Below are 15,531 nucleotides of genomic sequence, written 5' to 3' on the forward strand. Positions count from 1 at the left end.
TCCACCCTTTGTTAAAATGTCCACATTGCAAGTATTGTCGCCCTGTTGTCATCCTTTTTGGTAAAATGTAACCAAACTTTAGTGCGTTTATGCCGCTTTGTCCCCATGTTTTTCTTCTGGGCGCGAATGTGCACGTTGCGCAACGTGCTCGGTGACGTCATTCGCGCCCACTGGAATCGATAAGGGAATCGTTTGCGACAAAGGCAAACGATTCCAAGGAATTGAAACACTGGGAACCGGTTCTCAACAAGACCCGGTTCTCGATTCCCATCCCTAGTGAGCAGGCCGCTTCTTTTCAACAGACAGGGTGGGGCCTCTCCACCCCGTCTGGCGCCCCGGTTGGCCAGAGGGGGCATGTGTAGCCCAGGACTGCTGCATGTTTTTGTGAGGGTAGCTCACATTAACTACCCAACGGAACACAGGGAGAACATGCAAACTCCACACAGAAAGGCCCTTTCACCAACCCCGCCCAGGGTGTGGGCACTGAAGTCATGGGGGAACTAACACGCACCACAACGTCCCCGGCGGGAATCGAACCCAGGACCTTCTTGCTGTGAGACTTGCTGCGCCACCGTGCCCCCTTTTCTCTTGCTTTAACATATATAAAGTGGTCTCCCCTCAGCCTGCCAACTCAGAGAAGGAGGAAAGCAACCAAATTCTGCAGTGTCTGTTCTGTCCCTCTACAGACCACTAGGGTCCATTCGTGAGTTGATCTCTATTGATGGTTGTATTAAAGACTGGTGGGAAACACTTTACATTAGTAATTTGATCTGTGAGTGGAGTTTAAAGAACCAATTAGCAGATGAAATTAATGTTTGTTGAAATAGGAAGTTGTCTCTGGAAGCACCTGCATGACTGCTCTTGAAAACGTTTACTGATGAATCGGTTGTGTTTCTCTAAAAATGTCAGACAGACAGAAAACTGGACAAAAAGTTGAACCATTGAAAGTCAGAAGAAGCTAAATATTTTTTCCTCCAGCATTGAAGTACTTAATTGGTTTGTGGTTGCTACATCCTGTGAATGTTTGACTTCAGCTGGTCAAGGTCTGTCACAGCTCAACGTTTATGGGGTTTTATGGTCGTCTGAACTGCAACCTTCCTCAGACCTCCTGCTCCTCCGCCCTGTTTCTGAGCTGAAGCTGTGGGTGTCGTCGGCTCCATGAGGATCACGGTCACTTTTAAAAGGTAATTTAACCAAAAAACCTCAGTCTTGTTCATGTGAGCATTGGTGCAGTGGTTCTAGACGCAGTCCTGCAGGGTTTATGGCCGGTGGTTTCTCAGTGCTGATACTGCGACTAACTCTGAACTCTGTTATGGATGTTTTTATGTAATAATTGCTCGGGGGGTCATGTTCTGGGTCTCTGGAAAGCGCCTAGAGACAACTTCTGTTGTAATAGATGCTATATAAATAAAGGCAAGGCAAGGCAAGTTTATTTGTACAGCACAATTCAACACAAGGTAATTCAAAGTGCTTTACATCAACATTGGCCACAGTTACATGATGTTTTTTAATTCGGAATTAATTATTCCGAATTAAATAATTCCGAATTAAACTATTTTCCTTTGAGTTTACATGGAAATAGTAATTCCGAATTGAGGTCTACATGGAAAACACGTTTGATCGGCTTTATCTAATTCCGCTTAAGGTCTGGGGGTTGGGAAGGTTCTGATTGGATAGGGGGGCGGACCGGTAGTTACGTCTACTGGAAGAAAAACAAACTTAGCCGCTACAACTTTGAAAAGCTCACAATTTTTATGTTTCCTGTTTCCATCTGTTCTTTTAATTATTTCCAGGTCCTCCAAGCTATTTATTAAATAAATGGTCTCTGCTCTTGACCACCGTTTACTGCGTGCTGCCATCTTGAAACTTTGTTTGGAAAACAAGCCCAGCGCGGAATATAAGCGTCATGGAGACAGACGGGCGAGGGAACGAGCAGAAAGAAAGACCGGAATTGATTTAAAGCGGAATGAGTGTAAACATGATCGTGGAATTATTCTATTTGGATATAAAATCGGAATAAACCAGCCACTTACTTTGGAATTAAGTTTAATTCGAAACGGCCATTTTCATTCGGAATTAGGTGTTTACATGGTCATTTTTAATCATTTTAAATCGGATTTAATTTTAATTCTGAATTAAAGAGGAATTTATCTTAAGCAGAAGAGGAGGGAAAAGAAAATAGCCGAGCGGAGCTGAGCTGACTAGAATATCTCCCGTTGCTAAGTCGTATCTCAGGTCCGTCCTCGTTACTGGAGAATCAACACTGTGTCCGTTGCATAAGGACCTTATGGGACGGTAGTGATTGTTCCAGGTATTAGTCAGACCCTCAGGTGTTACCAAGGAAACTGAGAACGGCTGCAGACGAGAGATTAAATAGTCCACTCAGCCGCTCAGCTGTGGCTTGTTATAAAACTAACGATTTCAACTGAAAACACATTAAAGCATGAATAACTGATTTAATATTTATGTTTTTTGGTAAGTGACCGTGGTATATGCGGGATAATGCCTTTCGAGGTGTACATTAACATAAATATATGGACTTCGCAGAGGCAAACTGTCAGACGCGAAATTTATGTTAATGTACACCTCGTCGGGCATTATCGCTTACGTAACTATCATTATACTCACAGCATTAAAAGTGGAAAAATACTGTGACAAGATGAGTGTTGGAAGCAACTTTTGACCTATGGAATTAAACTGGAAGAGTGTTGGAAGAGGCACTTTTGCCCTATTATGGGAATGTAACTACAAGACTGTGATTGATTGTCATAGTAGTAGTCGTGATTGAATCAGATACACCTTGGAGACAACTGAATGCTTTCAATATGATTGATTTGTAACTATGGAGTATATATATATGCCTTATGTCTGCATTAACTTCAGTAGCCAAGAGGAAGCTGACGCTTATGTTAAGCTGCCTGACTACTCCTTGTACAAGTGATAAGATTGTTGGATCTAACCTCTCTCTGTCTTGTGTCTCATTTTTGCCGCTGCAAAGTTGGAGTGCAGAAACACATTTCTCCAACAAGTATATTGTGGGAGATTACCGAAATGCACCGGTCAATAAAAATGTTTACAGCCTTGATTTAGAGCAACTCTGAGTTTCAGTAGCCCTGGTGCATTCTGGGAGATTATTTTACAGGTGAGGATCATAAAAGCTGAACGCTGCCTCACCGTGTTTGGTTCTAACTCTGGGTCCAGAAAGCAGGCGTGACCCTGATGACCTGAGGGTTCTGGTTGGTTCATCATGGACCAGATCAGAGATGTATTTTGGTCTGAGAAATTTCAGATATTTTTAAACCAACAGCTGGATTCAACATCTGTTCTGTGACAGACAGGAAACCAGTGTAGAGATCTAAGATCTGGATTTGTATGCTCTACTCTCCTGGTAAGGACTTGGGTCTCTCTGTCTTAGTGAGGACTCTCGTCTCAGTGAGGACTCTGGTCTTAGTGAGGACTTGGGTCTCTTGGTCTTAGCGAGGATTCTGGCGTCTCGGTCTTAGCAAGACTCGGGCCTGAACTTGTCAGTGGTTGACATTTCCCCCCTGTTTGTTTCTGTTTTGCCCCGGTCTCTTCATTCCCTTGCTCCTGGTGGTTCCGTACTGTGCTTTCCTCCATGTGTCCTGTTTTTGCTCCAGTTTTTGATCCCTGTTTCCGTGTGTTTTTGATCCTGCTAAGCAGCGCTTTGTTTTTTGGTTTGTAAAATAAACCCTTTTTGTTTGCGAACTCCTGCCTCGCTCTCCTGCATCTGGGTCCTCACCACACCAGCCCTGACAGAACTCAATAAATGTGACCCAAACCACCCTAAAGCAGAACCACTGACCCCAGTAAAGTGTTTATATCTGTGTAATACAGAATACATAATAACCTTGTGGTTAATGGTGTTGAAAGCTGCACTGATGTCCAACCGAACAAGCATAGAGAGAAGACCACCATCAGAGGCAATGAGGAGGCCATTTGTGACATTAAAGCTGTTTCATTGCTATGATGCATCCTAAATCTGGACTGAAATGTTGCATGTTAATTAAATTAATGGACAAGACATGGCATGAGTTATAACTAATCTCTGATCTTGCAGGAGGGAAGGATGTCAACATTTAAAGTGCTTCTCCTGAGAACTCTGGAGGACTTGGAAGCAGAGGAGTTTACTAACTTCAAATGGTATCTGCAGCAGGAGGACATCCTGGAAGACTTCCCAGCAATCCCAAAGAGTCGATTGGAAGATGCCAAACGTGTGGAAATTGTTGACCAGTTGGTGCTGTCGTACTGCATATACACCATTAAAGTGGTTAACCTGGTTTTACAGATGATTAATCGAAATGATCTGGTGGAGAACCTATCCAAAAAGGCTTTAGAGCCTGCCGGTGAGTCACAGTAAGAAAAATAAGATGGAACCAATTATTAACAGAACTGCATATTTTGAGTGAAAGAAATTAAAGATTAGTCTTGGCATTTCCTGTTATCCAAAAAAACAAACCCAAATGCATTTATTACCTGGATTCTAGAGCAAATTATAAAAGGAATGTCCCCCAGAGAAAGAAGACAAGTTCTCACCCTTGTTTTAAATACTTTCATTTAAAGGTTCTACTGTGATCATGTTTATTCCCAGTACATTTTATGATTTCAAAGATATCGTGGATGCATTACCTCGTCGCAGTTTTTATTAATTTTTTTAATAAAACACCAATGTTCTGCTGTATTGATCCCTATCCATTCTGCTAAGATCAACATTTTAATTTCAACCTCTAAGGGGGCATTCACACCTGTTTGGTCCGTTTTACATGGACCAAACACCTATGTTCTCATCCCTTAAGTTACCGGGCACCGTCTCGACATGCATGAAAAATAATAATAATAATACATTTGATTTATTTAAGGCGCCTTTCAGGGCACTCAAGGTCACCTTTACAGTGCTCGCATTGATTAAAAGAAAGAAAAAAAAAAGACAACAATAATACATGCAATAAAATCAGAAATCAGCAGTAGCCTAGAGGGGGAGAAATTAAAGTGAGCAGGCCGGTTTGAACGGGTGGGTTTTCAGATGGGATTTGAAAATAGATAGTGAGTTAATATTCCTAATGTAAGAGAGGGGGGGGTACAGGGTGACAAGGACATGGACGGACTAGAGTTACAGTATAAACCAGCAGTAACGAAGGGAAAGACAAGATTATATCGACTAACAGGGCTGACGAGACGCAGGTGAGAACAAACAGGATTGACGAGAACAAAGGAAGTCAAATTAGAACATAAAATAACCCTGAAATTGACTTTCAAAATAAAACAAAAACTAAAGTACAACACATGGAAATTCAAGAAAAATAACCCCCAAAAGACATGACAAAATGCACTATTCGGAAATCTATAGACCACATCACAGGATTGTGATTTGTGTGTCTTTTAAAGTCTTTGATCTGCAGATACAAGTTCTGGCTGTGAAACTTGGTCAAGTAGTTTTTTCTAGTATTTATTGTTTCATCCATCGTGCACCTCTTAAAGTGGCAGCTAGATAACTTAAAACTGGGTGTTATGAGGATAAATCAGTTTTGAATCTTTGAAAGTCAGGAAAAGCTGAATATGGGACCTTTATTGTATTCATTATGCTACTCGGTACCAAGCTGTAAAGTAAAAAAAAACTGGTAAACTTTATTTTGTCTTTATATTTTCCTGCAGATATTCTTGCTGAATGCCAACAAAAAATCAAATCCAAGGTACAAAAAAAGTTTCAATATGCATTTGAGAAAATGACAAAGGCACGAAATTCTAGGCTCCTAAATGAAATCTTCACTGAGATCTTCATCACAATGGAAGACACTGGAGAGGTTAACATGGACCACGAGGTGAGGCAGATAGAAGAAACTTCCAGAAAACCAGAAGAAAACGATGAGGCAACCATCAGACAGGAAGAAATCTTTAAACTCCCACCTGGAAGGGAAGAACCAATCAGAACAGTGATGACGAAGGGAGTGGCCGGCATCGGGAAAACAGTCTTAACGCAGAAGTTCACTCTGGACTGGGCTGAAGGCAGAACCAACCAGGACATCCAGTTACTGCTTCCTTTCACCTTCAGAGAGCTGAATGTGCTGAAAGAGAGAAAGTTCAGCTTGGTGGCACTTGTTCATCACTTCTTCACTGAAACCAAAGAAGCAGGAATCTCCAGGTTTGAAAAGTTGCAGGTCGTGTTCATCTTTGACGGTCTGGATGAGTGTCGACTTCCTCTGGACTTCCACAACAATGAGGTTGTGACTGATGTTACAGAGTCAACCTCAGTGGATGTGCTGCTGACAAACCTCATCAGGGGGAACCTGCTTCCTTTGGCTCGTCTCTGGATCACCACACGACCCGCAGCAGCCAATCAGATCCCTCCTGAGTGTGTTTCCATGGTGACAGAAGTCAGAGGCTTCACCGACCCACAGAAGGAGGAATACTTCAGGAAGAGGTTCACAGATAAGAAGCAGACCAGCAGGATCATCTCCCACATCAAGACATCACAGAGCCTCCACATCATGTGCCACATCCCAGTCTTCTGCTGGATCACTGCTACGGTCCTGGAGAACGTCCTGGAGACCAGAGAGGGAGGGGAGCTGCCCAAGACCCTGACTGAGATGTACATCCACTTCCTGGTGGTCCAGGCCAAACTTAAAAATGTCAAGTATCACGAGAGATCTGAGTCCGATTCACATTGGAATCCAGAAAACAAGAAGATGATGGAGTCTCTGGGAAAACTGGCTTTTGAGCAGCTGCAGCAGGGACACCTGATCTTCTATGAAGAAGACCTGAGTGAGTGTGGCATCGACATCAGAGAAGCTTCAGTGTACTCAGGAGTTTTCACCCAGGTCTTTAGAGAGGAGAGCAACCTGTACCAGGACAAGGTGTTTTGCTTCATCCATCTGAGTGTTCAGGAGTTTCTGGCTGCTCTTCATGTCCATCTGACCTTCATCAGCTCTGGAGTCAACCTGCTGGAAGAACAAACAACCTCTCAGTCACTTGAAACGGGAGGAAATGAAGCTGCAGAGATAAACTTCTATCAGAGTGCTGTAGACAAGGCCTTAGAGAGTTCAAATGGACACCTGGACTTGTTCCTCCGCTTCCTCCTGGGTCTTTCACTGCAGACCAACCAGAACCTCCTACGCGGTCTGCTGACAAAACAGAGAATTTCTCAGCCCGTTCAGACCCTCCGGAGGGGTATGACGATGACAAAAGGAGAAATCTCCCAAACCAACAAGAAAATAGTTGAATACATCAAGAAAAAGATCAAGAAAAAGAATGTAACTCCAGAGAGAAACATCAACCTGTTCCATTGCCTGAACGAGCTGAACGACCGTTCTCTTGTCAATGAGATTCAGTGGCATCTGAAATTTGGAAGTTTCTCCACGGAGAAGCTGTCTCCTGCCCACTGGGCAGCTCTGGTCTTCATATTACTGTCATCGCAGAAAGATCTGGAAACGTTTGACCTCAAGAAATACTCAGCATCAGAAGACGCTCTTTTCAGGCTGCTGCCAGTGGTCAAAGCCTCCAAGAAAGCTCTGTAGGTGAATCTTTAAACTTGAATCTTATGTTTCCGTCCTACCCTGTGTTCCTCATCTTCTTCCACCAATTCCGTTCATTTCAATTCAATTCAGTTTTATGTATATAGCGTCTATTACAACAGAAGTTGTCTCTAGGATCTTTCCAGAGACCAGAACATGACCCCCAAGCAATTATCACATAAACATAACATAAACACTGGCAGGTAAAAACTCCACTAGTGGGAGAAAAACCAACCAAAACAGCCAAACAGTTGCAAGGAAAAACTCCCCTTTAGGAGGGAAGAAACCTGGACCAGGACCTGGATCATAAGGGGGGACCCTCCTGCTGAAGACCAGCTGGGCAGAGCAGGAATAGAGAGAACAGACAGAGAGAATGAAGAACAGAGAGAAGAGAGAGACAGACACAATCGCTAACTGGTGCACTACAAGGATGACAAGGATATATAAGCAGATGTAGACAGAAGACACTGAGGTGGTCAAAGACCAGCACAACAAACTACAAGAACAGTGATGGTTATGAGATACTTATAATTAATAAATGAGGGTTGATCTGAAGAAATTAAGGAGAATGAGGGGTGATGTGGATCATGTTGGTGCCCCCCTGCAGCATAGGTCTATAGCAGCATATCTAAAACAAAGCACACCAACCAACAGCATTCTCTCTTCCACCACATCCAGATTTGGTCTTTTTCTCCTGCCTGGCAGCTCCATCTCCAGCATCCATTGACCAATCTTTTCTTCAATCTTTGTCTTTATGTCTCTAAACCATCACAATCTAGCCTCTCTGATTTTATCTCCAAAATGACTAATGTCAAATGTCTAACCCTGGCTGTTCCCCCCATGTGCTTGTTCTTAATCCTATCCATCCTCCTGTAGAACATGTTGCCGTCTTCATGTCTGCCACCTCCATCCCTCCTTCCTGTCTCTTGCTCAGTGCTGCTGTCTCCAACCACTGAGAAGGTTCTGATCTCCTAACGTCTTGGAAACCTTTTCTTTTACTTCCCTGCTAATCTTCCGTTGCAGATAGCTCAAGATACTCTTTTTCACCCTGCTGCTCTCACTCCTTGCCTCTTCCACACTCCCCATTGCTGCACAGCTGACTCCAAGTATTTAACTTGCTGCACCTTCTACACCTCTATGCCTTCCACCCTTGCAGTTCCTCCTGCTTCTGTTTCATTTCTGCTCATATATTCTGTCTTACTGACCTTCCTCTTCTCTCTAGCTCATATCTCAAACTTTCCAGGGGTTTTTCCACCTGCTCCCTGCTATCACTACAGATCACAATCATGTCAATGTCAACTTTCAGCATATGTTCAGCTGCTTTCCCTTTGCTATTTTCCTCTTTACTACTGTATCTTTAGTCATCCTACATGCTTCTATCTGATCCTGTCTGGTTGTCTGGCTTACAGTTTCCACCTCTTACAGATTCCATCTTCTGCAAATAATCAATTCAATTTCAATTCAGTATTGTGCATCTATTTTAATTCAAATTGTCTGCTGCATTTTGGATCAGCTGGAGGATATTCAGAAGATTACTTGGACATACTCCTAATAATATATTACAGTAATTTAGTCTTGAAAATACAAATGTATGAATTGTCCTGGGCCTGTGGAAAGTGCTTAGAGACAACTTCTGTTGTAATAGACGCTATATAAATAAAATTGAATTGAATTGAAAATTGAATTATTTTTTTGGGTACTAGGGGTCAGCACGGAATCAGCTTATCTGTTCTTATGTCACCTGTGCTCTTCTGTCTCCTTGAAATACATCCAAATTCACAACAGCCATGTCCATGCTTTTTGTAGAATGCTAGTAGTAGTTTGTTGAGTGAATCGATCCTGCTGGGTCAGTCAGGGTAAACAGAGACCCCACAGCTGAAAGGTACAAGGAGAAAGTCAGTCCAATCTCCTACGTTTACCCTGGACCTCTCTGATGGAAACACAGATATTGGTTCAAATCTCTTGCCACAATGGCCCTACACCAGCCACGTGACTCTACTGGCATCTCTCTAGTCTGTCACCCTGTCTGCCCTCTTTTTCTTTGATTGACAGTAGCATAGTGTCCATAAACACCTCTTGGTTTGCAGTGTCAGAGGTGGTTACTGTCAACCCAGACCCTTTATGTTAGTACACTCAAAATGGATGTTCTGTTTCAATTTATTGGTAAAAACTGATGATTTTCTATCTTTCCCATCATAGTCTGAATGGATGTAATCTGTCTCAGAGAAGCTGTGAAGCTCTGTCCTCAGTCCTCAGCTCCACGTCCTGCAATCTCAGAGAACTTGACATGAGTAACAACGACCTCTATGATTCAGGCGTGAAGTTGTTCTCCACTGCACTCAAGAGTCCACACTGCCAACTGGAAACTCTCAGGTCAGGATTCAAATTGTTATGAACCATGGATAGTTTTTAGTGTCTATTTCTGATGTTCTTTTCTGGCTACAAAGTTAGAACTTGCACACCTATTTTAGTGCTATTAAACATCTTGAATTGGGCATTGTCATTGTAGGTTGTAAAATGAAACCACTAGGAATCATTTGGTCAACATTTCATTGAGATATGTTGTTTTGTGACCTTCTCCAGGCTCTCAGGTTGTCTTGTCACCGGAGAAGGCTGTGCTTCTCTGGTCTCAGCTCTGAGCTCCAACCCCTCCCATCTGAGAGAGCTGGACCTGAGCTACAACCATCCAGGAGACTCAGGGGTAAAGCTCCTGTCCGCTGGCCTGGAGAATCCAGACTGGAAACTGGAAACCCTCTGGTATGTTTTCTTTGTGGAGCTATGGGTATTACTAACTGGACTGGATTGTTGTTGCACTCATTTGTGGTCACTACTGCTGGTTTTAAGTCGGGGGTTAGGTAGTAGAGCAGGTCGTCCAATGATCGAAGGATTGGCAATTCGAACCCCGCTCCTCCCCCATCCAGCCATCTGTCGTGTCCTTGGGCAAGACACTTCGCCCTCCTTAGCTCCATTGAGGGTATCACTGGTGTGTATGAATGTTCCAGTGGTGGTCGAAGAGGCCGCTGGCACTGAATGCCTGCCATGTTTTCATCAGTCTGCCCCAGGGCAGCTGTGGCTACTCATGTAGCTTACCATCACCAAGAATGAAGTGAGTGAACGAATAATATGTACGACCACTGGGCTCCTGCTGATTTGTTTGGGATGCTAGATTAAAACAACATTCTGAGAAAAATATACCCCCGTGTGAAAATGCAATCCAGCAGGTCTACATGTACCTTCAACCGCCTCCAGCAGTGAGGCGTGTTTCCACAGGAAGGGTTCTTGATAGTTTTTATTTTTGAGGGCTGGATCGTTGAGCTGTCTCTCCTTTACCAGGAACATTCCTGCATATGTGGCCTTCGGGAACCTTAACAGGTCAGTTTCTGTAGTAGGAGACGTACTCTACCTATAAGAACCTCCAGGAACTTAAATCACTTGAACGCAACTCATTTGAATCATTTGGACCAGAAACATTTTGCTGCAAGCACCTTTGAAGAAGATTCAATTCAATTAAATCTTATTTATACAGCGTCTATTACAACAGAAGGTGTCTCTAGGCGCTTTCCAGAGACCCAGAACATGACCCCCAAGCAATTATTATATAAACATAACATAAACAATGGCAGGCGGGATTGCAAGTCAGGACTTAAACCTGCATTTTTTTATAAAGGATGAATTTCTAATCTAATAGTGTTACAGCTTTTTTTCAGACTGTCACAACCTGTCTCAGAAGCTCTGACAAAAAGGGAGATGCGCATATTCCAGGCCAATATTTAAGTATTTTATTACATTAAAAAATATGCACAATTAAAACAATGCAATAATACTATGAGATGTGGCTACTAGTTGGATCAGTAGTGAAGGTGACCAGGAAATGACCATTGATTTCAGGAAGCAAAATTCATTTCACCGCACTTTTAGAGGGGACATTCGTCCAGGATTTCTCGGTGGAGATGAGAGGTGATCCAGTCTGGGAATGAATCCAAGTACCTTGGGGTTGTGCTTGATCACAAACTTAAATGGAACACTTGGTCAGACTGCCTGTGCACTAAGGATCAACGAAGACTTTACTTTTTAAAGAAACTGTTGTCTTTTAATGTTAATGGCAAAATGGTCCACGTGTTTTATTTTGCTTTTATTGAAAGTGTTTTAACTTTCTGCATCATCTGCTGGTTTGGGAATGCCTCTGAGGCATTCCCAAACCCCCCAGTTCACTAAAAACAGGTCAAACAAGTCCTTTATACCCCAGGCCATTAAACTTTTAAATATTGCTAGGAAATAGTCCCCCAGCTGGCTGGGCAACACCATGTACAGGTGGATGCAGCGTGTCTGTGTTTCTGTTCTGTGTCCCTGTTTTTATGCCATGTTTGTCAAATTGCCATGTGTGTCTTTTGATCTGGGCCATGATGCTGTAGCATAAAAAGATGTTAACTCCATCAGACTTGTTCTTCAACCTTACTCTTGTTCTGTGTGTGTGTTCCTTCAGCCTGGACCATTGTGGAGCTCAGAGACTGAGACCTGGTCTGAAAAAGTGTAAGTAGAGCTTCACTTTAAGTTCAAAATACATACAATTGTGTTCCATCTTTTTGATCGGATGTAAGAAGTTAGATCACACTTCTATTGTGTTGGTCTTCTTCTTTTCATCAGATGCTTGTGACCTCAGACTGGACCTAAACACCGCTCACAGGAAACTGAAACTGTCTGATGATGGTAGAACAGCGACCCGGGTCATTGAGGAGCAGCCGTTTCCTGAGCATCCAGACCGCTTCGATGTCTACTGCCACCTGCTGTGTCAGGATGGTCTGAGGGGCCGCTGCTACTGGGAGGTGGACTGGGAGGGACTGGTTCACATCGCTGTGACGTACAGACGAATCCCACGGAAAGGAGACAGCGTTAAAAGCAAGTTTGGGGGCAAAGATCAGTCCTGGAGTCTGAGCTGCGCTGATGATCGCTGCTTTGTTTGTAGTGATGGAAAAGAGACTTTCCTTTCCTCTTCTTCCTCTTCCCCCTTTTCCTCTCCTTCTTCTTCTCCCATCTCCTCTCCATCCTCCTCCTCCTCCCCCTCTTCCTTAGTCTCCCACAGAGTAGGGGTGTATGTGGACTGTCCTGCTGGAGGTCTGTCCTTCTACAGCATCTCCCCAGACAGATCGGTGCACCTCCACACCATCAACACCACTTTCTCTGAACCTGTGTACCCCGCCTTCGGCTTTCGGAAAGTTGACTCGCGGGTGTGTTTGTGTCCTCTGTAGGTGGAGAGTCTCCTTTTTTGTGTCCTCTGTAGGTGGAGAGTCTCCTTCACTGTGAAGTTCTTTCAAATGATCAAGAAAAGCTCTAGAAATGCAAATTTAGTTATCCATAAAGAACGTCTCAGGCAGTGCCGGTGTTCTGCCAAGCTCCTTTGCCAAAAAATGCTCCCTAATGGTAATCTACCTTTGTAGAGCTACAGTTTTACTGTGTTTTACTCCCGGCCTAAACAACTTCCTTTTCCCCCAAGTGGTCCTTGTCTCTTGCCAGTCCGTCATTGTAAATACGAATGTTCTTAATGACCTGCCTGGTTAAATAAAGGCGAATGAATGAATGAATATCAAATAAAGCGATAGAATTGGGTTTTTTTTCCCTCTTTATCGTATAATGTTCACAAAGTGTAATGCAATTCATGTCATGGGTAGTGTATTTTGAAGGATCAAATACTCAACATCCCATATTATCGATTTAGCGTGGCAATCAAACTTTGAAAATCGACTCTCCGCATGCGCAGAACCACAAAGTAGCAATTTCTCGGCAGGGAGCAGAAATTGGCAGAACACCGGCCCAAGGCATAAGCGAACTAAGCAGCTGCTTAGGGCCCCGTGACCACTAGGGGGCCCCCAAGAGTTAAAAAAATTAAATAAGACATAAAAAAATTTTATGTGTGAGGGATGATTCATACATTATCAAAGGTATGTTATTGTACAAAAACACAATAATTATAATTTTTTTGGGCTCTAGTGGCCCTTTATTCAAGCTGCAGATATGAAAGGGGTAGAGAGAGAGATCGGGGATGACATGCAGCAAAGGTGCGCAGGCAGGGATTCGAACCTGCGACCGCTGCAGGAGGACTGTAGCCTCAGTATATGAGTCGCTGCTTAACCAACTGCGCCACCGAGCGGCCCAATAATTAATATTATTACATAAACAATATTATGTTAACAGACTAGAGTAGATACTGCTGGCATATTGACTGCTGCCTCTCGGCTCCAGAGCTGCTGGTCATGTGTTCATTCAACCCTGCATTTCTCACGGCACTTCACATCTGAGGAGTAGGTTGAAAGTTATTGGTGATGAGGTACTGTTTATCTAAGTTGAGTGATTTTAATTATAGTTCTAGTTTTTGTACTTTGTTGTTGCACTTAATTGTTGTTATCCACTTCAAATTGTTGTTGCACATTGCTGTTGCAGTTTATTTCAAACCAAAAATAAAATAGATAACGTGTTTACAGTAAATGGTTTATAAATTATAAATGATTTACACTTTAAATATTAAGCGTAAATCAACCCCAGCCGCTCTTGTAGCTGAATTTGCTCCCTTTTCAGATTAAAAACCATAGATGGGTAAAAACCTGCCAGGCTGACAGTAGGATGATGGAAACAACACTGCTGTAACTGTGCAGCTCTTTGACGGTTTATCTGTTGCTTCTCTGTGTGGCCAGTAGGGGCAGTTGCTGACTTTGTAAAATATGAATTGAAAGATTTTTCTGCAAGTTTGTTAATCTGTTGTAGCTTCCATGGTCTTAATCACTGTGGATTACAATCTAACTACGACAAAAAGTTCTTACATCTAGTTTTACAAGTGTATTTGTAATGACAGGGAAGAACATGAAATAAGTTTATAGTGGGTGTGTGAATGATCAATAATCAGTATTATTGGCAGTAATAGAGGGCCCCAAAATCACATTTTGCTCAGGGCCCCATGGAGGCTTGGGCCGGCCCTGGTCTCAGGCAATAAGAACTTGTAAAGGAGGTCTGAGGAACCAGTAACCTATCCAAGATGGCTCACATGAAAGGGACTGGCTCTGCCCCCTCACATAACTAAACAGGATGAAACCTGCTGACGTTTCTGTTTCTGCCTCCAGAGTTCCATCCACTCCTATTAGCTTTCCTTTCATCTTTTAATTTTAATTTTAAATCTTTTTATGAGCTATGTCAGTTCCTCATCATTTCATTAACATAAATGCAAAACTGTTTTGATTAAAACAAAGTTTTTCTACCTGCAACTCAGTTTGTCTTTTGTAATTTATTTTATTGTACTTGCTCATTTTCAGTTTACTAATTCATATTACATTTACATTTATTACACAATAAAAATTCCACAGCAGATTGCAACCCTATTTGTCATAGATCAGTCACTGAGGCAGCGCAGAGGAGGAAAAGAGAGAACAGAAGAACGGAGAATGAAGAACAGAGAAAGGGGAGACACAGATACAATGGCTAACTGGTGCAGTACAGGGATGACAAGGATATATACAGTGCCTATCATAAGTATTCACCCCCTTGGATGTTTTACCCTTTTAGTGCTTTCATAAATCAATCCTGGTCAATAAAATTTGGCTTTTTTAGCCCAAAAATTTACTGGAAAAAACTCTTTAATGTCAAAGTGAAAACAGATTTCTACATAGTAATGTCAATAAAATAAAAATATATAAAGAAATATAATGGTTTGCATAATTATTCCCCCCCTTTTTAATTGAATGGTCAAATTCGATAGAGGTCCATCAAATTATTTCCAATAGTCTCACAATTAGTGAAATGAAGATCACCTGAGTGGTGTGGGTGTGTTTCAAGTGATTGAGGTATAAAACACCTGTGTCTGAAGGGTCCAGACTGGTGGATCAGTACTCCTCGCTACCATTACACCATGAAGACAGAAGAACACTCCAAGCAACTCAGGGAAAGGGTTATTGAGAAGTACAATTCAGGGGATGGATATAAAAAAATTTCCAAGGCATTGAACATCCCCCGGAGTTCAGTG

The 15,531-nt window shown here is 42.6% G+C and overlaps 1 protein-coding gene across 1 annotated transcript; it reads left to right on the forward strand.

The window, feature by feature from the left end:
- The first annotated feature begins 1,093 nt into the window (after nt 1-1,093).
- On the forward strand, nt 1,094-15,126 carry LOC133418339 (NACHT, LRR and PYD domains-containing protein 3-like). Its single transcript, XM_061706930.1, has 7 exons — nt 1,094-1,184; nt 4,079-4,364; nt 5,671-7,525; nt 9,726-9,899; nt 10,110-10,283; nt 12,010-12,056; nt 12,171-15,126. Exons 2-7 carry the CDS (start codon nt 4,088-4,090, stop codon nt 12,770-12,772), a joined length of 3,129 nt encoding a protein of 1,042 aa, XP_061562914.1. The 5' UTR covers nt 1,094-1,184; nt 4,079-4,087; the 3' UTR covers nt 12,773-15,126.
- Nucleotides 15,127-15,531: the final 405 nt, after the last annotated feature.

The sequence above is a fragment of the Cololabis saira genome, chromosome 18 (genome assembly GCF_033807715.1).
Source record: "Cololabis saira isolate AMF1-May2022 chromosome 18, fColSai1.1, whole genome shotgun sequence".
NCBI classification, from domain to species: Eukaryota; Metazoa; Chordata; class Actinopteri; order Beloniformes; family Belonidae; genus Cololabis; species Cololabis saira.